Below are 27587 nucleotides of genomic sequence, written 5' to 3'. Positions count from 1 at the left end.
CCTCCCCGCCCCTAATTGTATAGAAATCTTCTTTGTATATACATATATATATATATATATATTATTAAATAATAATTATTATTTTTTTCAAATTACATTTCATGATTATAATTATTATTATTATTTAAACTATTGTATCAGCCCAGCTCAGACCCGCCCTTTTCACTTAACACTATTATTATTATTATTATTATTATTATTAAATATTCCCCCGCCTAAATATATATATATATATATATATATATTTTGAATTGTGAATGTTTTGTTATTGCAAAAAGGAAAATGAGAGAGAGAATGAATAAGTTTAACACCCAAGCGCGTAACGTTGCTACTATATACACACATACATATATATATATATGTATATGTATGTATAATTATAATATTATTATCCAATATATTTTGTTAGATTTTAGGTAGTTATGTTTTTTTTTTATATAAATTTGTGTTTCTTTTCTTGGCGCAACAAAATAATAATAATAATAACGATAATGAACACATGCAACATGATTATGTAATGAGACGATACAATAATAAAAACAAGAAACAACAAATGAAAAATAAAAGCATAAATAGAAATGTACAAAACAGAAAAAAAAGAACAAACAAAACAATCAACATTCAACCCAATCAAAGTTATTGGCGTTAATCTATGTATATGCATATGTATATCTAGAGAGTAAATTATATATATATATATAAAGGAAAGTTTGTTATTAACTAAACAATTAGAGTTTGGCTTGTGGTCCCGTTCCCGAGATCTTGTAGACGAACTCATGGGCAACATCATAGTGCGGATTGCACGATTGGCGTACACGTTTCAGCCAGGCTCGTATCTTGGGATACTTGATGCGGACATCATAGTCGGCCATGCCTGGAAGAAGGGAATCGTATGACATCAGATGGATCAATTGGAGAAGGTCTAGAGCTAAGGGTAAGGGTGTTATACACTCACGTGTCTGTTCAATTTCACAGGCAGCAAATATATCGGCCGCTGTTAGGGTGGATCCTGACACGAAATCACTATTCTGTAGCCACACATCCTCAATGACATCCAGATTGAGTTCCATTTGCATGCGCAGCTTCTCAATTTTATCCTCTTTTGGGGTGCGACCGGTTAGTAAGGGCTCCAGCCATACTGTGCGGAAGTAGAGGGCACAGGTTATTCTCAGGGTCATGTGCTGCCATTCGAGAAACTCATCGACCCGAGCCTGATCCACAAAGTATTTGGGATACAGATGCTCGGGTATCTTGCCCTTGGCACTCAAATATCTTAAAATGGCCACACTCTCGGCCAGCTTGTAGCCATTGTCGTTGATGCAGGGTACACGCTGGAAGCGATTTATGTTCGTTTTGTACTCATCGGTCAAATGTTCACCTGGTACGAAAGTCAACATTGATCGATCGATAAGATTACCATAATGCTTTTAGATTGTAGGGATGGAGTTTCTTACCGTTTCTAAGGGCGACCACACAATCCTCGAATGGCATGCCACTTAAGCGAAAGATGATAAACAAAGCCCTCGAGGGCTGTGACATCAAGTCATAGTAGTAATGCACAGGACTCGGAGCCGGAGCTGGTCCTGGACCTGGAGCTGCTGTGGACATGCTGAATGTGCTGGTCGTGCTGGTAGTCTTCTGTCTCCGGGGAACTGTGTGGGGTAAATGCGAAAATTGGAACATAAACAACAAATTCAGATTCAGTCCAAAGATCACGCTAAACTTTAAAGCTCTCTCTCTCTCTCTCAGTCTTTCAAATGTAAGCGGGAGAGTTACAGAGCAAGAGAAAGAGAGAGAACGTGCTTTGGCTTATCAGAGAGCTTTAAAAAGCTTCAATTTGATACTAATTGTATATACAGTAGGCACTCGCAAATGGTCAACACTGATTGTGACAAGGAAAGCAACTTTGTGTGCACCGAAGTTTATACACTCTTCAAAAACGTTAACAAATGTCCTTGAAAAAGCTTCGACTTCTAACTTTAATAACATTTATCTAACAAATTATGGTAGGTCAAGTAAATGTACTTAAATTTTATGGGTATTCTATATAGAATAGTTAATTAGTATTTTAGTTTGTGAAGATTTACTGTATATACTTATAAGAACTCATGATAAGGAAAAGGCTTTAGAATTATAATTCTCAATTTGGGGGAATTGGTTTCCTCTGTTAGTATTAACTAAACCATTAAAGTCGTTCGACAATTTAAGTAATCTTTTAAGAATTTATTAACAAATGTTAAAAAATTCAATTGAAGTGAGTGCTAAAATGCCGTAGCGGATCTAACTCATCTTTTTGAAGGGAAATCAGATCAGTTTCTTCTAGTTTCCCGCCGACAAATGGAATCTGGGCGGTCCACACCCAACTAAGAATCCATTTCCGCATCTTTTTGGTTACACCCGACTACCCCCTTCGTCTGATCATGGTACCCAACTAGATATTGACTTTAGTTTGATAAGTTCTATGGAGATAAGTGAGATGGAAACGACTATGGGTCGATTATCTCGTGCCCCACTTCCGCAACTGAAATATGGCCTGATTTCACATGGGAATAAAAACAAATATGACGTCATTTGTTTATGGCCAAAATAAACACAATGACTTGATAATTTCACTAGACTTTTCACTTGGTAACGAAAATAGCTCCAGATCCTTATGGGTTTCTTTTGCTTTGACTTACATCCTCTCCGCTTATTTGTGGCAATGGCCTGTTCTGGCCAATTCCTTTCATCGTTGTCATCGCTGTTGGTAAGACCCAAAATGCTGGCTAAACGTGATGGCGACATCTTGGCAAATGACTTGGGCGATGCAACAGCTGACAGTGTCTTATATAGAAGTCGTGGGGAATTCCAATTTATCTCACCTGACATTGAAAAAGTGAAAACAAAACGCAGCGATAAGCGGCCTAATCTCTCTCTCGCGCTCTCTCTCTATTGAGTTGTGGCGTTGTTTTCGTCCTTCCCTCGTTCCACTCACTTTGCATCGATTGATAACAAATGCAGCAATTGCTTGGCAACCTCCAGCAACTAAATAAATATATAATTCTTGCACTATATATAGATCAATAGGAAGGTCGGGCTTATCACACGATAATACATATATACATATTGTAGAAAGATAAGTACGGATCAGCAGATCCAACGAGGGTAGCAACTGGAATTATTTCATTTATTTTGATTTTTTATTGTATATGGTATGTATTTTTGTACATACATATGTATATGTATGTATATATATTATAATCATATTTATTTTGGATTGATTTTCGATACTCGTTTCAATTTCCCATCCCCTTCGCTTCTCTTCACTGTGATCGATCGAGAATTCTTGTAATTGGGATTCACTATACATAATTTAGATATTGATTGACCACTTAGTGTTAAGTTAATTATTACAATTTGATTTTCAAAATTAAAAGCAGACATTCTTCGTCTTCTTTTGGTTTCAACTTTATCATTATTTTTAGGTACATTTACTAAGTCATAGTATGTATATATGGTAAGTAGTAGTAATAGATAATATGTGGATTTCCACAACATTTATACTCGGTGTGAAGAGAGAGATCAGATCACAATATATATATGCATATAAAAATAAAATACATTAAATGAAAATTGAACATTTACTTTTGTATCTCTTGTAATACATATATATATATGTATATATATATATGCAAGTACGGGTACACTTGACTTATTGTTGATTTTGCTGATTGTATACTCAATGCAAGATTAGGTTTTGAGCTTTCATATTTAGATATAGATATTTACATATATATGTGTATAGAGATATATGTTTGTATATCATGATATATGATTAACAAATTTTCTATATAATATTGCACAAAAAATCTTAGCACACATTATTATTATTATAATTTAGGAGTAGAGTAAAATAGTTTTTCTTTTAGAGGATATTCAAGAATTTAATAGATAAATACATTTTTTGTGTAGAGTCTTTGGCATGGTCGGGCCCTGTTTCGGTTTCAAATGGCGGATATGCCTGGTTCACATTTTTGATTTCAGTAAATAATAATGAAAATGGGAAATGTGTTGAAACATTTATAGAACACACTTACATACATACATACAAATACATATATGTAGGTAGAGATATACATATATATTATATACATATATAAATATATGTTTAACGAAGATTTTGAATAAATGTAACTATTTTACTATTTATTGTATGCTTTGTGTTTTTGTTTTTAACTATTCCTCATCCCCATCATCCTTTTGCTTCATTTGGCAACTCAAAATTGTCCATTGTCTATTTATTTTCTATGATCATTTGCAATTGCAGCACCAAACTCCTTGCCAATTGTAACACGGCCTGGGCATTATGACGTTCGGCCATTTCTGAAATGAATCAAAGAAACGAAATATAAACCCATAAATATCTATGTATTTAGTTAGTCAAAACTCACCATTGAAAAACTTAATGACATCGGTAAAGTCCATGCTATTCGATAGAATTATATCGCGATAGGTTTCCAATAGAGCCAATGCCAGGAATAGAACAAAATTGGCCGAGGCTATGTGTTTGGCTGCCCAAATTACCTCCCAGGTGGCAAAGACATCATCGTAGACCAATTCGCGCTTAAAGTCCAACAGGAACCAGCGATAGCAGAAATAGAAATGCGTATAGTCGCCATTCGAGTCCATTAGATCATACATTTCCGAATCGAGAATTTGTATTAATGAGCTGAAAACGAAATTATTACTCATACGACCCGTGTGGCAGGGGGAATGGGATTGGAAGTGGGACTCACCGCATATTGGCAAAATGCATATCCATGGCACCACCACTGGGAAAATTCTCAATCATACGCTCCATGAGCTTACAGAAGCAACTGTAGCTCATTGCCTCATCATCGAAGATGACCAGCAGGGGGGCAACGAGATCACACATGCCCTGCATATAACCCACATCCAGATGCTCCCACACATAGGTGGAGATGACATTTCGCAGCTTGTCGAGATTCTCGTTGGCAAAATACCAATAATTGCGATCACAACGCTGCACATCCTTCTCGATGCGATGCAAATTGAGGCCAAATTGTTCCAATAGTTCGCTCTACGAGAGATGGAGAGACACAGAGGTCAAATATTGAATGAGAATGAGTTTTCAAAGTACCTACACTATAGACACCACCATTAGAGCTAGCTGGTGAGGCGCAAGCGGATTTGGGTGCATCCAAATTGCCTCCCTCGGCTGGAGGTTGTTCGGCAAGAGGAGGCAATATTTGGTCACTTGTAGTCGGCGCTTTGGGACCACGATCAACCCAATTGGTGGCTAAATCGACAGAGGCATTGGTTATGATGACGACTTTGGCCTCTGTTTCGGCTTCGTTGTCATCTTCGGCCAACTGAGATGGCAAATCATCTGCGCTTAGATATTCGGGACTTAAGACACTGCCAGCTGGAGGTACACCCGGCAATCCTCCGCCCACTGTCTCATACGATGAGGATGTTGAGCAACTGGGTGGCTGTTCCTTATCCTGTTGCCTGGCTAGAGGTGGTTGCGTCTCCTCATCCAGATCCAAATCATCCAAACCTTCACCCTCGTCCACATGACCCGAGTCTGTGCTGGTCTTCATGGCTCTGGGTATGGGCTTCACACTCAAATGCATTGAGCTAATTGGACTCTCTTGTTGCTGCTGCTGCTGCGTTAGCTGTTCCTTTTGCTGTTTCTGCTGTTGCTGTTGCTGCTCATCATCGAATTCGAGATCCCCGGGATCTGATATATCCGAAATATCCTCAAATACTTCATTCTCCAGCTCACCACCTGGCCCACTGCCAATGCCATCGACATCCGCTGCTCGTACAGTTCTCTCATTGCCGCTATTACTGCCCGAACTGAGTTTGGCCACTGCCCTGGCTGTTTTCTCCTTCTCCCTCTGCTGGACAATGGCATCCACTGCTAGCCACTCGCTCATGGTTGTCTCATAGTAGTGCTTGCAGGTCTCATCCTGCTTCTGCCGCTCCTCGACGGTTGAACCGAAGGCATAGTGACCCAACAGATAGGGCCAAACCTCCTGACGCAACTCCGGCTGGACACCGCCAAAGTAAACCAGGCGATAGAATTCAGTAGCATTTTCCAAGATACCATTCGCATTCAACTGGAGCCAACGCTCTTTGGTCAGACCCTCCTCATCGGCTTTCACTGCAAACAGGAGAGAGAAAGGTTTATGCTTTTGTCAGAAGGAGGCTCTGTCAACTCACTTTCTGGTGTGATACGGCCGTGCACCAGGCCCGACAAGTGCGTACGCACTGTGGATAGATGGCGACAGTAGGCCAACCAGCCGTAAAAGGCTCGCGATATTATCTGGCGACGCATGGTAGAGCAGACCATCTCGATGCTAGTGTTCTGGGCATGCTGCTGTTGCAGCAAATGCGGCGATTCCAAGGGATATTGATCGATCGAGAGGCTCTTGTTCGAACAGTCGCTGCTGCCAGTTGTCGAACAGCTGCTCAGCTGAGCGCGACGCGGAGTGCTGCGTACAAAGTCGAGTATGGAGTGGGCCGCAGCTGCAAATGAAAGTATAAGAAATGGAATTGAATTAAACATTTACATTAAACAAGTTCCTTTTTGATCATAAACCTGCTCACTCAACACTCACTTGTTCACACTTGTGCACACTCACTTGTTCACTTACTCACTCACTTGACCACTTACTCAGTTGTTCAAACTCACCAAATTCCTCATGACGACTCTTGCTCACAATGCGAAAGACATAATCGATGGGTGTCTCGTCCACGGATTCCATAACCGATGGCAAAATGCGTCGACGCATACTCTTTGGCCATAGGAACATTTTGCCAATGCCACGCTGGGACCACAACGGTGGATCCAGTTGGCCATGTGGCAACAGACCCGTCTCCAGGCAACTTAAGAACTGCTGCATGTGGCCACCTTCGGGAAAATGTATGGGTGGCCTTTGGACTCCATCCTGACCCACCAAGATGACCGTTCCGCCGCTATCTTCGCCACGACTTTGATGGCAATGCACATAGACAATGTCATCCACATTGATATTCAGGGCATATGCCCAATATGCATCCTTATCGATGTCATCCAGCTCCTCCTGGGATTGCTGGGACTGCTGCTGGTGCTGCTGCTGCTGGGATTCGTTGTATCCGTTCATGAGTTGATTCGGGGTCCATTTGATTGTCAATGTTTGTATATGCTGATGCAAACTCAAATAACCCGGCATTGGCTCGGCCACGTCTTTGGGCAGAACATGTACATTATTCTTGCCATATAACAGAGTGGCCTTGGCATTCTGATGCAGTGACTCGACATAGTCCTTGGCCACCGATACCGAAGCCATTGATTTGAACGAACAGCTGCTGGCCTCATCGGAGCTGGTGTTAAGACTGCGCTTGAAATTGATTATCGGCGGTCGGGAGCAGGTCGAGGAGGAGCGGCGACAGGAGCTAATGCGATGACGTTGCACCAATTCATCCGCATGCGGATCTGTCCAATAATGATCGGCCGTCTTGGCACGTGTAAATTCCAGAGCACAGGGACCCACCAGCAGGGAGCTCAATATGGAACCATAATCGGGATCGGCCACCAATGAGTCGCGATCATAATAGCTGCTGGCATTGCTCACCAGATACTCAATGATCTTGGTCAGACGCTTCTCATAAAGAGCCAGACGTATCCACAGATATCTATGGGGCAAATGGTTAAAGATTTAGACAGTTAAAGAATGGATGGACGCCAGATTGTTTACTCACTTCATGCCAGCCAAGGATAAACTCGAATTGCTGGCACTAATTGAGACCGATGTAGTGGATGTGGTTACTGCTGATGACCCCGTTCCCACTCCCGTAGTTGCCGAGGTAGTGGACATGGAATTGCTACTGCTCTTCTTCAACATGGGGGGCCGATTGAAACTTTCACTGCTCGATGAGGAACGCTTATTCGGATCATTTGCCTCGATTTGTTGCACCATTTTGCTTATGTGCTCCGCCTCAGGGCACATTTTAGCTATCTTGTGCAGTAATGCCGTAGTCGATGAGGTCTTAAATAGACCCAATGCCCGGCGTCGCAATCCTTGACTGAGACATGCCTCAACAGCACCGCATAGCGAGGTCACCGAGCTGCTCTCCTCGTGTACATATTTCTTGGTCACCGCCTCCTCCATAAGCTGTTTCACCTCCTTCTTAACGCTCGCTATCAGTCGCTCCTTGTAGTCCATGCTGCCATCTGTAATAGCCAAAAGAATGCCATCATTTCAAGCAACAGCTGTGAATCTCCATAAATGTCAAAGGACCCGCGGGGCCCCAAAAAGTACGAAGCAAATGAAATCACACAATTTACAATCTCCTTCACACTCCTTACTATACCACCTCCCCCCCCACACACACACACACACACAACCACAATACAATACAGTACAGTTCACCTTCTTACTACTGGAAATTCAATATGGCCAACATGTGTTGACAGTCGCCGCCACACCCCAAAAAACATAGACCCAAAATCCAACTTTGACCACACCTCGCCATTATCAATGCGCCATGAAATTACGCTTTTTTTTTCTTCTTTAGGTCACCCCAAAAACAAGGATGCACTGCACGAAAATGAGACGCTTTAATCTTCAAGAGATTAAGAGTTTCTTGTCAAGATTCTCATGGAAATCCAGTCCACTTCGAAAGCTTATTGAGGAGGGAGGACTGGAGGGGGCGAATGCTAATGGCATTTGCACTCAAAATTCATGATGGCTTCCGGCCAAGTATAATTTAATTTTCATTAATTGTTTTCCATTTTCTTCGGGATCCTGGGGGCACTGGCAACGATAACGTTCGCGTGGACAAGGACATCAGATGGTGACAAATGGCATAGAGTGATATGAGTCTTAGCCTCGCCAATGCACGAGTCCAGAAAGAATAAAACTGGCAATGGCTTTCGCACATTGACAAATTGATCACGGACTCAACCAAGTAAGATGAAACGTTGGCAATTTTTATCTTAAAGTTATTTTGTCGTTGTCCTTTGTATGTTGCAACATCGATGTTGGAACTTGGAACTACTAGAATGTTGTAGTAGAACTTGTTGGTGGTTTACTCTAGACCCCTTGGGGTTCGCACATGTGGCCAAATGAACGGCATTTTCAACTATGTAACAATGGCAAACAATAATGTGCGGATGTCTGGGACGCTGACGACGACGGCGATATAGCTGGCGACAACGACGACGACGACCATTAATGGTCGCCACATGCAGTCCTCCACCCCACACACACACACACACACACACAAGAGACATTCTCGTCCTTGCAGCCAGCTGGCTAGTTGAGAAGGGTTTGGAGTGGGGTGAAGAATTTAATTGCTGCTATTGCAGTAATTATCATATAAATGGATGTGGAGAAGCCTGAGAAATTGCTTACCACAGGAAGCCCCAAAGTGCAAAATACAACAAAAACAAAAAACACCCAACCCCCACCCAAAGAAAAAGAGAAAATGAGAAAAAAGTTTTAATATTTTAATTTCACTCATACAGGTGCCAGAGAGAGAGTCAGAGAGAAAGCAAGAGTGAGAGCAAAGTTTGTCTGTTTGTTTGTTTGTCTTGTTTGTCTATTTGTTTGTTCTTTTGCCCTTTGTTGATGCTGCAAATGAAAGTAAACAACACACACATACACACACACACAGATAATTGTTGTCTCGCACTTCTTAAACTTTCGTTCTTTCCTCTTATTCTCTGTATATCACTTTGTCATTATAATGACATTGGCACTGGCACTGGAAAATTAACTTGGCCCATTGGGAACCAGAATAAGAAGCTCGTAGCTCAAAGCCAGGCAGGCATGTTGGCTCTTAATGTTGCCCAACAATGCCTTCGACCTTGAAGGCTAACGTTAGTGCAATCCCAAAAGGGCATTGTCAGAGAGAGCGAGAGAGAGAGTGAGAGAGAGAGTGAGAGATCGTAGGTCAACAAAAGTCGCCAAGAGCCAAAGGGTATAAGGTATTTTTTCAAGGTTAACTATGCAGCAATGGAAATGTAATGAAATTTATAAGAAATTCCTTTACCATTTATATTTAAACCTGGCTTTAAGGCATCCTTTTCCCGTAGGCATCTACCAAAAGTTCATTTATAACGATCCAGAGAAATAGTTTTTCATTTCAAGACTTAGCTTTAGCTCCCATTGAGTTCCAATTAAGAGACCAGGATTAGTCCAAGAGCTAGGAAAGACTTTGAGCCATTAAAATCAAATGAAACTAAATCTTTGGAGAATTCAAACCCCGTTTCCCTTCTCTCCCCTCACCACACAGCAGGTACAAATAAAGAGAAAGAAAAAGAAGCCAAATTCACCTAACCAAAATCAATTTCAATTCTATTTCAGTTAACGTTTTAAGCGAGCTCCCCTGTTGAGGTAAGAACCCGTAAATTCATTAGGCAACCCAAATGGAAAATTGATGATTGCCCCGCCGGAGACTTTAATTAAAAATAAACCCACACACACAGAGATAGAAAGACAGAGAGAGAGAGAGAGAGCAAAAAAATGGAGCAAGTTTGTATACCCTTTTTGGAAATTAGCCTTTTTTTTCCACCGATCGTTTCTATGGGCAACAACAAATGAAGAACTCTGACAAAAATTCTATTGGAAGATAAATAAATCAATTCATTAAAGAATTCAATTACATGGACATATCAAGTTATAAAATGAAACCTAAGCTAGGATACAATCTATAAGGCATTGTTCTCGTCATATATCCTTAATGGCAAGAGTATGCAATGACACACGGACACACACCCTAAAGGGGAGGGATGGGTAGATTTAGAAGAAGGTTTTAAAATATACCACAAAATGTCTATTTTTTGCTTGAGCAAAAAAAGAGAGAACAAAATATAAACAAAATCTGTGTGGACAATGCTTGGCATTTTCGAAATTGTGTCCTGACCCTTGAATGTCAGGACGATTGGCTCTGTGTGTGTGTGTGTGTGTGTGTGTGTGTGTTTGGGCATGCAGCTAACAGCTGGATTTCCGCAATGTAAGAATTATTTTTAATCAAACATGCCAGTCTAACAACTACAGAGAGGGGGGAGAGAGAGAGATGCAAAAACAGAAACTTTATTGCAATCTCAAGTTTAGAATGAGTGAAAAATCCGCCAACGATATTTTGCTTTTGGAATGTATAAAGCTATTCATGGCAGAATAGATAGAAAAGGTCTCCTTTACTCTCTTTTTTTTTTTTTTGGGGTCCATTTTGTTATTGGCTTTTGTTTTAGGTTTTCCGTTTTTGCGTTTTTGCTATCAGTGAATAGGGAAAAAACCCGCATTGAGATAACAACCATATGTATACTAGGTTTATATCGCTCTAGCTCGACTGTGGCTGGTTTTTTTTTTTTTTTTTTTGTCTGTTTGTTTGGTTTCCCCTACATTAATTACAGTGCTAATGTTTTATGTATTGTGCACTGTGTTTAGCCGCAGACAAAGTTTGCGCCTGCCTCGACCCGCACTCCACCCTGGCCCCCTTGCCAGCCCCCACAGAACCCTCGAAAAGGAAAAATGTTTCAACAAAAACAAACTTCATACACGTACATAAAGTATACATTAGATATATTTGTTTTCTTCTGTCCTTGGAATCTCATTAGCTGTGTGTAAAATAACTTTTGATAATTTACATGAAAATGTTATCAGAATGTTATAAAAATGATTGTCATGTGATATGGTATACAATAGTAATTCCAAGTGATTTCAAAAGTATCATAAAATTGATATCTGAAGCCTACTTACTTGGGCTTTTATCCATTGATATGAGTGGATAAATTTTTGTTATTTATCAAGATTCATTTCAAAAGTAACTTAGACGAAAATGTGATGATTTTCTAAGCTTGTTCATCTAAGGGCAAGTAGCTGACTTGAACACTTTTGCATAGCCTACTTATTTGGGCTTTTATGATTTTTCTTATTTCTTACATTCCTTTTTATTTTTGTTGAATACTTCAAACTATATTACTGTTTAGCTAAACTTATGATTGCAAAATTTTAAAGCCGTCAAAAAACTTACTTGAACATTTTTGTGTAGCCTACTTATCTGGGCTATGCTAATTAGCCCCATAGAAAAAACAAAGGTTCGATAGATGAGCACAATATTACTTAATTTACTGTAATCCTTGAAGAATCCTTTGAGAATGTAATGTTCTTTGAGAACTTTCTACTGGGCAAATAAAGTTTAATAAAACATAATGGATCGATTCACACATCCATTTTAAGGATAATCATATGTAGCCCCAGTAAGTAGACTACAAATTAATTACAAATTGATATCGTTGGCTAAGAGCAGAACTACCAAACTCATTTTAATCGTTAGCTGGCAATTTCAGCAAGGTTTTAAATCAGTGTGATAAATCACTGAAATCAGAATTCAGAAATCATGCCGAAAAGGTCAGAGATGAATGAATGGCAATCGATATGCAGCAGCATGGACGACGACTGATGGAATGATTACCAATTCGTATATACGCCCACTCAGTCACTCAATCCACCCCCAACCACTTTCGAAACTATTTACCATTTGGTGTATAAGTATATGTATGTATGTATGTATGTAGTTGCACTCTGACATTTTTGCCTTTAATGCAATTCAAATTAAATTGTTTGTGTTTGCTCAGCTTAATTAAAAATTCTCTTCGTTTCGTTCGTTTTGCCAACTAAAAAAAAAGTCAAAGTCACAGTTGTGCAACGGCAATGCAATTGTGTGTGTGTGTGTGTTTACAGTAAAGCCTCCTAAAGCACGCATTCAAACACTTGGAGTTCTGGTCTTTAAATTAGCTAAATTTGTGTCTTACGAGGTCTTACTGTGGCTTCAGTCTACCCACAAGTAGTGCAAGGCAAAATATTTTATGCAAACATTTGCAGCATTCCTTTAATCCTCAACTCAACTCAACTCAACTCTCTGGCAAAAGTTCAAATGTTTCTTTTGCCATTTGCTATGCGAACTGCAAGGATTCCAATTGCAATTGCACAATAAAAATATATGAAGAGATGTTAGATGAATGGTAAGTGGTAAATGGTGGCCAAGGCTTAGCATAGGGAACCATAGCAATGGTGATTAAGAAAGTTCATAAGAACTGTAGCAGAGATGTAGAGAGATTTTAATTGCAGCAGCAACAGGATTCAGGATTAAAGCAACCAATGTTGTATTTGTGTCAAATGCTTGTTCTCCATTTCTTTTGATGGTATTCAACTGTGGCCAGACACATGCATACATATACATACATACATACATACATACATAGACATAAAGTTTTCTTCAAGGATAATCAAATCAGCCTCATCAAAGACTTTGGCTTTTTGGCTAGTGATTATGTTCTGTCCTACAACTGCTTTAACCGGCTCATTAACGTTTGGGAAACTGTGTGCTGTCTTTCCCTTCTTTTTGTGTCTTTGATGAACAAACTTTGAAAAGAAAGTAAAGAAGAAAAAATATATATATATGTATTTAAGGGTCAGTTGGGATAGAACTTTTCCCCTTGGTGGGCGTCATGTCCCGGCCAGAGATTGCCATTGACAGAACAAAAGCCTAAGACAGACTGACACGGTCACAGAAATGGGAATGGAGATGGAGACGAAGAGACTTGGAAGGAAACGGAGGGTACGTAAAATTAATGATGGCCAGACAGTGGATTTTTAATTTTGAAAGCATCTCTCTTACTGACTGACTGACTAACTCCATGGGTTGCTTAGTGTGGTTGTGTCTGTGTGTGTTAATGTTGATGTTAATGGTGTTGACAGGACACGCACACATATGGCAGGATAACGGCTATGTTGCTGACACTAAGCCCACATTTTCACTCACAATTTTTATGAAATGCTGCAGAGAAAACCAAAAACAAAAAAAAAACAACAAGAAACAGCAAAAAACACGTGTTAAAAGGCAACACAAAAAATGATTGTCAAACAAAAAAATGAAACAAAGTCATACGTCAACGTCCAAAATGTCCACACGCACGCATCCTTATGATCCTTGAGAGCACAATCGTGATGTACTCTTTGACTTCTTATTGTTAGATTTTAATTATTTAATGGGGAATCGAAATCGTTCATTGATGAAAGAGATTTGAAGAGTCTCTATCTCTATCCAGCTTTGGGTGTCCAGCTTTTGAGTCAGAAGAGAAAGATCAAGGGAAGATCTCTCTCATTCTCTCTCCCTAAGACTTGACTCGAGGTTAGCCCATGGCAGCTCGTCAGCTTCGGCTTATTCTTCAATCTGAACAATTCGACTTTGGTTTCGGACTTAATGCATTATGATTCATTACAAATGTCTACTCTGGCTTATTTGGGTACAAATTTTGTAGGCCTGTGTAAAAAGGCTGATGAGACTGTTTGAAAGGGGATCATTTCATTGTCATTTGACTTTTAAAGTGCCTGCAAGTCGTAAGAAATGCTTTATGTGCCATCATAAAATATGTACATATTCCTGTATGTGTGTGTGTGTGTGTGTGTGTGTGCTGTGTGTAGATGCTTACTTTTGTTTTCTGTGCTTTCAGTTTAACTGTCAACATGGGATGGTAAGTCGTTAAGTCGGTGGGTCATTGCATACACACACATGTACATGTACATGATTGTATGTATGAATATGTGTCTGTCTACTAACTTGCAACGTTTAATTTGAATTCTAGTGAGTTAGTTAGTGCAACCAATTCCGTCACGAGACTCTCTCATCTTTCGCATCATTCTCATTATTCTCATTATGATATTTTTTGTATGTGGGTGGCTGATGTAAGCCCACGGAGGCGAGGAAAAATATAAACAAACGCCCACAATCGTATCGTATCCAGCATTTATGCTGTCAATTTCATTCATAAAACTTCTTACGTTTTTAGCCGGTCTTTTTTAGAAGCCATAGGCCTTGCACATTAGCTCGCTGGTCAGGATTGGGCCATCAACTTTTGGCCATAATCAAGAGCTGGTATTTTTGTTGCGGAAAATAAATCTCAATGATTATTGAAATAATGATGATGATGCTTTTTATACTCCATGTGTCAGTGTGTGTGTGTGTGTGTGTGTGTCCTGGTCATTATTTCTGTCCTTGACTGTCAGTGTACTTATATATACATATGTATATGTATACAGGATGCATATAAAGGACAATCAGAAGAGTAAAGGATAAAGTTTAAAGCTGATTAAGCTCTAGGACTTCCTTAGTTTTCCTGTGCGTTTCTTTTTTTCTATTCTCCTTGAATGGAGATGACAGAAATGGTTGAGAGATTAACCGGAAAGTCTCTCTCTTTTTTTTTTTTTGGGGCACGTCTATGACTAGGATGAACATGAAGTGCAACATGAATGTTTTTAGCTGTCGAAAACAAGCACACACACACACACACACACATAGATAGGCACACACTCTCATACATAAATAATATTTCCATAAAGCTTTTGTTGAAGCAAATTCCCCCAGTGTGTGTGTGTGTGTGTAAAATCCCGAAATACGCAGAAAAGTTGCGAGCCTTTGGCCATGCCTGAATGCGTTCAACAGAATTGCTGACGTACGGGCATTAGTACAGAAAGTTAGAGTAAGAAGGCTGTTGGGAGGGGGGGAGTGGGGATGCTGTGTGTCCAACTTACCTGCAGTGGTTTGCACCATTTTCATTTCAACTTTTACTTTTCTGCCTCCCGTTTTGGTTCTTTTATTTTTTGTGTTCGTTTTGTTACTTCTTGTTCTTACACACGCACTCGCACACACACACACACACACACACGCGCGCGTTTTGTTTCGTTCTCTTTGCTATTTGCTTTCACTTTCGCGTGTCCCGTTGCTGCTCCTTCTCACTAGTTGCTTTTGGCGTTCCTTATGAATAATTTGGCATCATTGGGGAGCAGAGAGACCCAAGCATCATTGGCGGTTGCCTCGTTTTTGGTTCTTCCAAAATGTTATTAATGTTTTGTTTTTGAATGGGTTTTGAATACTTTTCTCTCTAAAACTCGATTTACTTAATTTTTGACGATTTCATTTGATTTCTACACTACACAACACAAGTAAGGGCAAATGAATGAAGTAACCGAAAAAAAAAATGCGGGAAAGCGGGCGATCTGCTCGCAACAAGCTCCCAAATATAACTGAAAGCATACGATGGATGTGTCGACACCAACGACAACAAAGACTCTGCACGAGGCGAGTTATGCCCCTCCCCCCACTCCCTTCAACAGCCCCCTCCAGCCAGCCATTCAGTCCCTTATGCGTCTATCCTGAAGCACATTTCGGAAGCTTTTCGCGTTTGGCCCTTTGGATATTGCCATCTCGTTCTGCCATAAACCGTTATCATCTATGCTGACGTCGTTGCCACAAGCAACAGGACTTGCCGACTGCCCTCCCCCCGCTCTGTAACCACCCGCCCCTCCCTTGCCTTATCCACAGAGTGCCCCAATTTGGTAGCCACATTTGTAGTGTGTAAAAATGCTTCTTTTTTTGTTGCTGTTGTTGTTATTGTTGTTGCTTAAGTATCATTTCGGAGTTTGCGCACGGCAAATGACACGGAACTTGGTACGCCAAAACCACCCTCTCTACTCCTGCAACCCCCCCCACCCTCCCACCGTGCCATGCTTAACGTCTCGCCAATTCCTTTTTTCGTTGCCTAACCTGCACACTTTGCTTTCGTGTATACCAAATATCTGATTCAGGTTTTTCGCCTTGCTTCGTAATCTTTGGGAGTTCCTTCCACCTCCTACCACCCCGTAGCGACGACGACCCAGCACAGTGCCTACGATTTGTAAGTGTACGTTCGTAATGCTGCAGTGTTGCTTAATGTGAGTTCCATCATCCTTTTATAATACATTTCATAAAATCTATTAAATAATTTAGCAATTGAAACACTTTTTGGTGTTCTCCATCTATTAATTGGGTAAATCTTAAACTCGAAATCAAAAATATTAGAATTTTAAGAAAGTCCTGTGGATGAAATACATATTTCTCGAAGGAATCATTATTTATACACACTTTTTATGTTGAAAGGCATATGAGAAGTTATATATTTCCTACAGAAAATGTACTTTTCCCCATTTTATTGGATAATTTAAGGGTCACAGTTCCCCCGGGAGAGAAATAAGGGAAGAAAGAGAAACGCTTTGACCCCTAAAGTATGCAATAAGCTACAAAAAGTATATTTTTGATAGGTGTATTGTCGCTTTTGAGTTATACATGATGATTCTGAGGGAACGAATGAATCATTTGACTTTTTAAAGTCAAAATTTAGTTATTTAGTCATTTAAGTTAAGTTTTTGAAGTTAATAGTTTTAAATAAAACGAAAATCTTCTTATTAACTTTACTTATTAGGTGTGTAGAAGGAGTTTTAGCCACAACATTTAAAACGTTTTAACGACTTGAAAAATGTTCTTGGCCAATGGACTGAAGGTCTATATATATAAAGATATATTGATATTTTGTTCTGAACCCCACAGAAATTAGAAAGAAGAGAGAGTTGTTGTTGTTTTTCTTGTAAACATTTTGCATAATTCACATTTTTTGTTTTTATTTCTGTTTGTTTCTTTTAATGCTTTTTTTCCCATAAATATGTATGTATATGTATGCATGTAGATATATAACTATATGTATATATATATATTTATGTATGTATGTATGCATGTTTATGTGTGTGTGTGTGTGTGTATGTATATATACGTTTGTGTACGCAACAAGTAATCACATTAAGGTTTCTATACACAAAAAGCGTGCTACTTGCATTTAACTTAGGATTACAATCTCCTTTTCTTTTTGGAGGGAGTTATTTTCCAAATGCCAAAATCAAACAAAACAAGAAAGCAAAATATATTTTGCCTGATACTATATATGTATATATGTATATATCTATATGTGTATCTGTGTGTGTGTGTGTGTATTTACTCCATTTTGGATATCGGCGGAAATAATTGTTTGTTTGTTGTATTCGTTTTCGTTTTTGTAGTTCTTGTTGTTGTTTTTCGCTTCTTGATTATAACAATACATAAATAACACATTTCATTTGTTATAAATCTATATGTATATATATATATATTTATATATATATATATGTATGTATATGGGTATAAATTTCGTTATAAATATCAGGATGAACCTGAATTCAATGTATATATATATGTGTGTGTGTGTGTGTGTATGCATGTGTGTGTGTCTATGTTGTGTGTGTTTCTGTATGTATGTATATATCTATATATTCAACTTTTAATATCGTTTATCGCCATAAACATAACATTTAACAACATTTGTTTCGTTTTTGTTTTTGTTTTTTTTTTTTTTTCCTTTTGTGAAAACAGTTTTCAGAGTTTCAAATTCAAATTGAATTTATATATGAAACCCGCACAGCATGCATTGCCATATCAATATCAATATATGTATATATATATATATATATGTTTGTATATATGTATGTATATATACTTTATCTAATACAAAAAGTATAAATATTTTAATGACTTTTACATTGTTTATTCTTTGTTTGTTTGTTTTGTGTGTTTCTTGTTCATTTCTTAACTTTTCAGGTCACTACATTTCATTATGCGAAAGAATTTTATCCCAGCCGATTTATACGAAATGAAGGACAAACAATAAACCGCAAAATCAAAATACAAAAACAAAAAACAACCATTGATAGTTACTAGCCAAAATGTTCAATCCAATACAATTCAATTCATAACTTAATTTTTGTTATTAACATGTTTTCTTTCTCTATATAATTCGGCTATAACTATATTTGCATGTATGTGTATTCCTTTTGTTGTTGTAGTGTGTATATCGACATGAACCGATCTAGTGTGTTGTATATACCCTTCTACCCTAGGGGTAACAAAATAGATATATGTCTTGTATATATATATATATATGTTTGTATATATTTAGTAACTAATTTCATCATTCGTCGTTGCATCAAACATAAAAACAAAAGGAAAACTAAATACAAACTGCAGTGCTCAACTACTTTTTGGTTTCTGTTTTAAATACTGATAAGGAAGTCCTTTATCTTCTACAAAACTCTACGACAGGAATCTAATATTTTTTGTTCTTCTATTTATTTTCAATTATTGTCTGCAATTGCAGAACCAAACTACGTGACAATTGCAAAATTGATTGGGCATTATGACGTTCGGCCATTTCTGAAATGAATCAAAGAAACGAAATATAAACCCATAAATATCTATGTATTTAGTTAGTCAAAACTCACCATTGAAAAACTTAATGACATCGGTAAAGTCCATGCTATTCGATAGAATTATATCGCGATAGGTTTCCAATAGAGCCAATGCCAGGAATAGAACAAAATTGGCCGAGGCTATGTGTTTGGCTGCCCAAATTACCTCCCAGGTGGCAAAGACATCATCGTAGACCAATTCGCGCTTAAAGTCCAACAGGAACCAGCGATAGCAGAAATAGAAATGCGTATAGTCGCCATTCGAGTCCATTAGATCATACATTTCCGAATCGAGAATTTGTATTAATGAGCTGAAAACGAAATTATTACTCATACGACCCGTGTGGCTGGGGGAGTGGGAGTGGAAGTGGGACTCACCGCATATTGGCAAAATGCATATCCATGGCACCACCACTGGGAAAATTCTCAATCATACGCTCCATGAGCTTACAGAAGCAACTGTAGCTCATTGCCTCATCATCGAAGATGACCAGCAGGGGGGCAACGAGATCACACATGCCCTGCATATAACCCACATCCAGATGCTCCCACACATAGGTGGAGATAACATTTCGCAGCTTGTCGAGATTCTCGTTGGCAAAATACCAATAATTGCGATCACAACGCTGCACATCCTTCTCGATGCGATGCAAATTGAGGCCAAATTGTTCCAGCAATTCGACACTGTAGACACCGCCATTGGAGCTGGCCGGTGAGACGCACGAGGATTTTGGCTCTTGGAGTGCATCGAGGGAGGCGGCAACTACCGTTATGTCCTCATTTAGTGGGGACATTAGGCTAGTCTTACGCGAGGTAAACTCCTCGGTGGGATCATCATCGTTGTTACACTGCATATCCAGTGCATCCAGGGAGGCAGCCTCAGTGATAATCACAGATGTGGATGCTAGATGTTCTTCTAGTTCCTCCTCCTCCTCCTCACCATCATCCTCCTCCCCTTCATCTTCATCCTCCTCCTCCTCCTCTGTCTGTTGCTCTCTGACATCGTCGGCACTGTGAAATTTGTTCAATTCCACCTCCTTGCCCTCCACCATGTCGACAAATTCATTACCCACTGTTTCATAGCTGCTAGTTGAGGGTGAACTTTTGATACTTAGCATTAGGATATTGCCGCTGCCATCCAGCGTGAGTCCAAGATCGGTCTCAGCTTCAGTCTCGGAATCGGCAAAACAATTCTCCTGCAAACGCAATGGTTCCATATCATCAATATTTTGGAATTCAAGAACCACCTGTTCGCACACTTCTTGAGAACTTTCTTGCTTCTGTTCCCCCTCCTGACCCTCCTGTTCTTCCTCCTGCTTATCCATTACTTTCTCTTCTTCAAAGTCCTCATCACCCGGATCGGATATATCAGAGAAATCGTTGTCATCGAATACATCATCATTAATATCAGCCTCCTCACCAATATGCTCGTGATCGAGTCGTTGCTCTTGGCCAGCAGTATCTCCCTTTCCTCCTCCTCCATCGTTTCGTCCATTGCCCATGGGTTTCTCCGTCTTGCCATTCGAATTGGCCAATGTCAAACGAGATTGCTCAGCACTTAATTTGGCCACAGCCAGAGCCGTCTTCTCTTTCTCCCTCTGCCGTACAATTGCCTCTACCGCCAGCCACTCACTCATGGTTGTCTCATAGTAGTGCTTGCAGGTCTCATCCTGCTTCTGCCGCTCCTCCGGTGTGGACCCGAAGGCATAGTGGCCCAGCAGATAGGGCCACACCTCCTTACGCAATTCAGCCTGAACGCCGCCAAAGTAAACGAGTCGATAGATTTCCACTTCACCAGAGACAACGCCATCCTGATGCATGTCCAGCCATTTCTGTTGGGTGAGACCCTCCTCATCGGCGGCCACTGCAAGAACAGAATGAATGATGATCATTGAATCAATCTTTGCTCTCATTTCACTTACAATCGGGCATAATCCGTCCATTGACCAAACCGGACAAATGGGTCCTAACTGTCGACAAATGACGGCAATAGGCCAACCAGCCATAGAAAGCTCTCGAGATTATCTGACGTCGCATAGTGGAGCAGACAAGCTCAATGCTGGCCGTTTGACTGGCCTGTATCAATGGCGTCTCATTGTTGGAGCTCTGATCGATGGACAAACTCTTGCTGGAGCAATCGCTGCTGCCTGTTGTGGAACAACTTCCCAAATGCTTACGCCTAGGACTCGAACGGCCCAGCTCTAAGATGGGATGGGTAGCCACTGCAAAAAACAAAAGAGTTTATATTTGGCTGAGGGAATCATTTAATCACTCACAGAATTCCTCGTGTTGGCTCTTGCTGACCACACGGAAGACATAATCGATGGGCGTCTCTGTTGTTTCGTTGCTCATCATCGATGACGATTCCATGACCGAGGGCAGAATGTGTCGACGCACACTCTTGGGCCAGGGAAACATTTTGCCAATGCCACGCTGTGACCACAGCGGTGGATCCAGTTGGCCATGTGGCAACAGACCCGTTTCCAGGCAACTTAGAAATGCCTGCAAATGACCACCTTCGGGAAAATGTATGGGTGGCCTTTGGACACCATCTTGACCCACTAAAATGATAATGCCACCCGTATCCCCGCCACGATTCTGATGGCAATGCACATAGACTATCTCATCGACATTTATATTCAGGGCATAGCCCCAATAGAAACTTTTATCGGTGCTGCCGTTGCTGCCACTGCCGCATCCATTGCTATCACCACTAGCAGCTCCGACTCCAGTGGATGCTCCTCCTGCTCCACCACCATTACTGGAGGCTGGCCCATCATTGTAGCCATTCATCAACTGATTTGGTGTCCACTTAATTGTCAACGATTGTATACTCTGATGTAGACTCAAATAACCCGGCATTGGCTCAGCCACATCCTTGGGCAAAACGAGAACATTATTCTTGCCATATAGCAGAGTGGTCCGGGAATTCTGATGCAAGGATTCCACATAATCCTTGGCCACGCTCGCCGGCGAGCAGGCCTTGAAACTGCCACCGCTGCTCGTATCCTCGGAGCTGGTGTGCAGGCTTCTCTTGAAATTTATAATGGGGCGATGGCATGTGGGCGGCGTGCGATTCCCGGAACTAATGCGATGACGTTGAACCTGCACAACGAATGAAACGAATGGCCACAAATTAAGGTGAAACTAATCGATGAAGCATTGCTACTTACCAGCTCATCGGCACACGGATCAGACCAATAATGGTCGGCAGTCTTGGCACGCGTAAATTCCAGAGCACATGGACCCACGAGCAAGGAGCTCAATATGGAACCATAATCCGCATCGGCGACCAGCGCCTCGCGATCATAATAATTGCTCGCATTGTTAACCAAATGTTCGATTATTTTGGCCAAACGTTTCTCATAGAGGGCCAGGCGTATCCACAAGTATTTACCCAAGGCGGCGGCGTTTGTTGTCGGTGAACCGCCACCAGGGCCACCTCCGACACCGACTCCACCAGCACCACCACCAAATCCACTGGCCGTATTGATGTGACTAACCGAATTGCTGCTACAGCTTCCAGCTTTGCTCAATAGTTTGGGCTTTATGATGCTATCACTGCTGGACGATGAACGCTTACCACTAACCGCATGACTCTCCTGGGCCAATTCCAGTTCGAGGAGACGTCGACTCACGTAGTCGGCCTCGGGGCATATCTTGGCTATCTTCTGTATCAGCGCCGTGGTCGATGAGGTCTTGAACAGGCCAAGAGCACGGCGTCGCAAGCCATGGCTAAGGCAGGCCTCAACAGCACCGCATAGCGAGGTCACCGAGCTGCTCTCCTCGTGCACATATTTCTTGGTCACCGCCTCCTCCATTAGTTGTTTAACCTCCTTCTTTACGCTCGCAATCAGCCGCTCCTTAAGCTCCGTTTCTGCGCAACAAGAAAAATCGAGATATGGAAATGAGAAGCAAGAAGGCAAATGAAAATGTGGACATCATTTTGATTAATAATAAAAACCAGCTACAAAATAGGACTACAAGCCACCCCCCAACTGCCCCCCAGGACCCTTATAGGTAGCTTTGATTGATTGCATTGCTAAATGTCGGATGCGAATGCGGGTGCGGATACGGGTGCGGATGCCGGTAGAGAATAACCTTCAGTACCTTTATTTTTTCGTTTGCTACTTGTTCTTTTCTCTTAGCTGGGATTGCGTTTCTACAGACCGATGTCAATCATTTTGTCATCGCTGTCAATTTTGCACCGACCTGCCTTCCCCACCGCCTTCTCTTTCTATCACCAAAAAGTGTCTGACTTTGGCATTGTTATACATACATAATGTATGTGTGTTTGTGTGTGTGTGTGTGTGTGCATACATATACAAATATGTTAATGGGAGATGACATCGATGGATGGAGACATGGCTAGAGCCAACGAAGAGCAAGGCGAAGTGAACTGGATCCGCTCGTCTAATTAGAATGGAAATAAAGGATTTATGCCGCTACGTGACATGACCCAACAATGCCCCTCCCCCATGGGCCTCTTAGTTTCGAATCGATGCCACAGACATTTAAAATGTTTCCTTCCCACCACCACGAAATTAAGAAGAATAATTTGAATTTGCGGTCAAATTTGGGCTTGCTCGAATTTATCGCTAGAAAAAGGGCATCCTCTATATATAGCTCTATTGTTTCTATATGGCTAAATGTTTTCCTTCAACTTTTTCATTAAGTTTTGCATACATTCAAACTCAAAAAAGCTTCCCCCTGGAAGTATGCAATAAAATGCACTTTGCTTGAGGATATATACATATTGTCCTCATTCCTTAAATGTCTTCTGAAATAACTCATCCACAACTGTCTAAACTTCGAATTGACCTTATCGAATTATTATTCAGGACAACAAGTTTCATTTTCGAAATCAAAGTCATCAAGAAACCAAGAAATACCAATGAATAAATGTATGTATATGTATATGTGTGTGTGTGTGTGTGTCTGTGTGTATATATAGCTATATAGCCCATTAGTTTATGGACCATGGGGAATAAAACAATTCGAATGACATGAAGAGTCGAAATCGGTGCAAATAAGTCGATATTACAGCCATTTGCAGGAGCGATTACTTTTTAGTATGGGATGTAAGGACGAAAATAATATAATCGGAAAAGAATAAAACAAAAGAGAAACAAAAGAAGAAAAAGAATACATACGTAAATCAATTTTAATTCCCAGACGCGCAAAAAAAATGAAAACCTGAAAGAAAAAACTAAAGTTTTACAAGTCTTAACAATGTGTATACATCCATCCATCCATCCGTCCATCCATCCATCCATTTGTCCAACAAAAAGTGACCAACTGTGGGATCGGAGTGAAGTGGAGGAGTAGAAAATGCCCTCAACTGCCTTGGCAAATCGCTCCAACACTCTTGACCCTGAATAACATAAAACAGCTGATGACAGGGCCTCAAACCAAGAAGCCCCAACAGAGAAAGAGCCGGCGAGCCAGTGAGTTCGACTAACCGAAAGTAGAGTGAGTGCAAGTGAGAAGGAAGCAGCGAGAAACAGCCATAATGAATGCTCTCTTCTCCCTTCCCCACAAAACTAAAGTGATGGAATGAGATAGCATGAAGAGCAACAAAAGTTGCTGCGTGTTCCTTTAATTTGCTGTCAGTTAACTCTCTGCCACCCAGCCAGTCAAACGAACCAAGCGAACCAAACCCAAGTGAACCCAACCCAACCCAACCCAAACCCAATTGCCGACCATATTGTAAATGGAAGCGAGGCTCAAACATATGTTTGCTACCCAACACACAAAAGAATACATACAATATACATATGTATGTATGTATATAGTATACATACAACAGAACGATGCGAGCATATATACTTATATGTATATGTATTGGTATACACACACACTCTGTGTGTTTGCGTTATAGCGTATGCAACATTTCTTATTCCAACACATACAATTTAGTTAGATAGTAAAACGATTCTCCAACTAAAGGATGTTATAAAAAAATAAACTCTTTAAGTTTTTGTTAATCAACTATAAGGATTTTATCATAATAATTATTATTTCTTTTATTAGTATTGGTTGTAAACTATCAACCAAACTATTTTTCAAAAACACTAGCAAAGATAAGGATTGCCAGCTAGTTCTAGTAGGTCAGACATTTAGTTTGTTATCTTTCTTCTTAATGATAATTATATTAATAATTATATAATACGATATCTGCGGCATCAAACGATCTATATTATCCTCAGCAATGAGGAGTTCTAATGATAAATCCTTAGTCAATTCTTAGTAAAATTCTATTAAATAATAAATATCTGAAGGAAAGTGTAGTAGTGTACATACATAAGTGCAAATGATGTGGGGTCAGTTTACAACTACTACGACGACTACTCCACCTCAATTCAAATGTCTTAGGTGGGGGGGCCGGCCAGGTAACAAGCTTAAGCTGCATGAACTTTTGCATTTTATATATAGGTATTATATTGTAGGTACGCGTATATGTAATTTAATTGGCTGCATCATTTTGTGCCGTGGAGGAGCCAAGGCCAAGTGATGGCCAATGTTCTTTGTACCTTCTCCTGTATGCACAAGGAATCGATGGCAATTAGTGGACACTCAGTTACCATGGCTCACTTAGCTGGATAACCTTGACCATTGAACTAAAGAGGGAACCACCTGCCAATGTTGGCGCACTTAGACAGCAGTTCTGGATCCTGGGACCGAGCCGTCTCAGTCTCACAGTCTGTCAAGTTCAAGGGTCTTATTAATAATGTGCGCGGCATTGCAATGGACAGCAGGAAGTGGAAAGGGATATTGAATAAACCTCGTGGACTATGAACCGGATGTCTGTTTTTAATTGCTTTTTGACCTGTCTAACACACAAATAAGTGCCAATTAAAATAAAATCGTTGAATCTCAATGTGAAATATCTATAAAACGAACCAAAACCAAACAGTATAGCATACTTTTTAGGGCTTTCTAATTGCAACTAGATGTTATAATTATTAACTAAGAACATCAAATGGCTTGAAGTTTGTTTTGATTATGTCTTAGGCCAGTTTATGTCTAAAGTCCGTTTCATTGTGTATTCACTGTATTTATAAGTTAAGTTTTGGTTTCGTCTCTTTCTTCATTTGCAAAGAAACGAGTCTAAATCATTTCACTTTCGCACCTTCTACGCATCAACAACAATACGCACACAAACACATTGACAGTTATAACTGCACACACTCACACAGAAATATATCTAACATACATATGTGTAATTGTTGTTGTTGTTGCCAAAAAAAAAAAGAAGAAAATGAAGAGAAGAGATGGAAGGAAATGATGGAATTTGGCGGTCTCGAAGAGTAAGGGTGCTGGCTTGTTTTGGGGGGGTGGGGGAGGGGGTGGTTGGTTTTTGGTTGGGGTTTATAACAAAAGTTTTTTTTCCTTTTGCCCACTTACCACTGTTGGCATCTTGGCCCGTTGTGTTGCCAGCTCCTCCGCCACCGCTGAAACTGTGTAGCATGTTCATGTTGAGGGCGTCGAATGCTGATGGTGGTGGCTATGATGATGCTGGTAGTGGGGGAGGGTGAAGATGGATGGCGATGGAGAGCCTAGACGGACGGAGGGAGGGATGAGAGAGGGTGACTACGCACCCAAACCAACGCCTGGCCGCCAGCTGCTGCTTGTTGTTGCTCTTTGCGTTTGCGTTTCTTCTTTACGATTTGCTTCTGTTATTGGCTTTTCTTTACCTTCCTATTTTTTTTTCTAGTAAAAATAATTACGTTTCTTTTTTCGACTTTCTTTCGCCTTTGCTTTTTATTTATGACATTTTATCGAACTTTCTTCTATCTCTTGCCTTCTCCATCCACACCTCTCTTTCTCTCTCGTATTAAATAGTAAGAAATTTTTGTTGGTATCAAAAATGTTGTATTTTTTTGGTATTTGGTTGTTTTTTTTTGTTATATTCGTTGTATTGTTTGGGAGCTTTTTCCTTTGTTCTTCGGATTGGTATTTTGTTTTTTTTTGTGTTTTTTTTTTGGTTTTTGTGTAAAAAAATAACAATTTTTTTCGTCCTAAATGTCGTAGGCCTCACATTTTCGCTGCGAATTCTTGTGGTTTTGTTTATTATTGCCAAAAGGTTGCCTCAGCTCTCGTGCTTTGTTGTTGCATACTTTTATGGGCTGTATGTGGCGCTCGCTCTCTATCACACACACAAACACGCACACAGACACACAAACACACTCTCTTTCTCTCGCTCGCTGCCTGAAGCTCTCTTTGTATGTCTGCGTGAGATGTTATCTTTTGGTTCCTTTTTGTTTCTCCGATTTCACGCCAAAGACACGACCGTACTTAAGCGCGAATCGCGAGCGAATGACTACGATTTGTTGTTGCCACATGCTACATACCCAGGATACATATACATATATATATATACCTATATATTAGATGTCACTGCCTTTGTCACAGTCACAGTCGCAGACATAGGTCAAAAGCTTT

General features: G+C 40.2%; 3 protein-coding genes and 1 long non-coding RNA gene across 5 annotated transcripts; 1 reads left to right on the top strand and 3 right to left on the bottom strand.

Moving 5' to 3' along the window:
• Positions 1-132: 132 nt before the first annotated feature.
• Positions 133-2779, bottom strand: GstT3 (Glutathione S transferase T3). The gene is made up of 4 exons (XM_068303774.1): positions 2679-2779; positions 1455-1652; positions 956-1378; positions 133-874 (listed from the first exon to the last, which is right to left on the bottom strand). The coding sequence occupies exons 2-4, from the start codon at positions 1606-1608 to the stop codon at positions 729-731; spliced, it is 723 nt and encodes a 240-aa protein (XP_068159875.1). The 5' UTR covers positions 1609-1652; positions 2679-2779; the 3' UTR covers positions 133-728.
• On the top strand, positions 2180-2607 carry LOC137587382 (uncharacterized). 2 transcript variants are annotated; one of them, XR_011033922.1, is made up of 2 exons: positions 2180-2254; positions 2309-2607. It is a non-coding gene; the product is annotated as an uncharacterized lncRNA (long non-coding RNA). The 2 variants fall into 2 exon arrangements; XR_011033923.1 differs by having other exon boundaries at positions 2184-2254; positions 2300-2607.
• A 415-nt stretch (positions 2780-3194) lies between the features above and the next one.
• tbc (trabuco) lies at positions 3195-16043 on the bottom strand. Its single transcript, XM_068302489.1, has 8 exons — positions 15588-16043; positions 7750-8221; positions 6701-7683; positions 6229-6534; positions 5145-6169; positions 4776-5080; positions 4431-4708; positions 3195-4362 (listed from the first exon to the last, which is right to left on the bottom strand). The coding sequence occupies exons 1-8, from the start codon at positions 15610-15612 to the stop codon at positions 4274-4276; spliced, it is 3483 nt and encodes a 1160-aa protein (XP_068158590.1). The 5' UTR covers positions 15613-16043; the 3' UTR covers positions 3195-4273.
• Positions 16044-17449: 1406 nt separating this feature from the next.
• Positions 17450-27431, bottom strand: LOC137587083 (small G protein signaling modulator 2). Its single transcript, XM_068303337.1, has 7 exons — positions 26550-27431; positions 22316-23019; positions 21419-22247; positions 21065-21364; positions 19521-21006; positions 19176-19453; positions 17450-19107 (listed from the first exon to the last, which is right to left on the bottom strand). The coding sequence occupies exons 1-7, from the start codon at positions 26617-26619 to the stop codon at positions 19019-19021; spliced, it is 3756 nt and encodes a 1251-aa protein (XP_068159438.1). The 5' UTR covers positions 26620-27431; the 3' UTR covers positions 17450-19018.
• Positions 27432-27587: the final 156 nt, after the last annotated feature.

Source organism: Drosophila tropicalis, unplaced genomic scaffold (genome assembly GCF_018151085.1).
Source record: "Drosophila tropicalis isolate 14030-0801.00 unplaced genomic scaffold, ASM1815108v1 contig_158, whole genome shotgun sequence".
Classification (NCBI taxonomy): domain Eukaryota; kingdom Metazoa; phylum Arthropoda; class Insecta; order Diptera; family Drosophilidae; genus Drosophila; species Drosophila tropicalis.
This window is presented reverse-complemented; position numbering and strand designations above follow the sequence as displayed.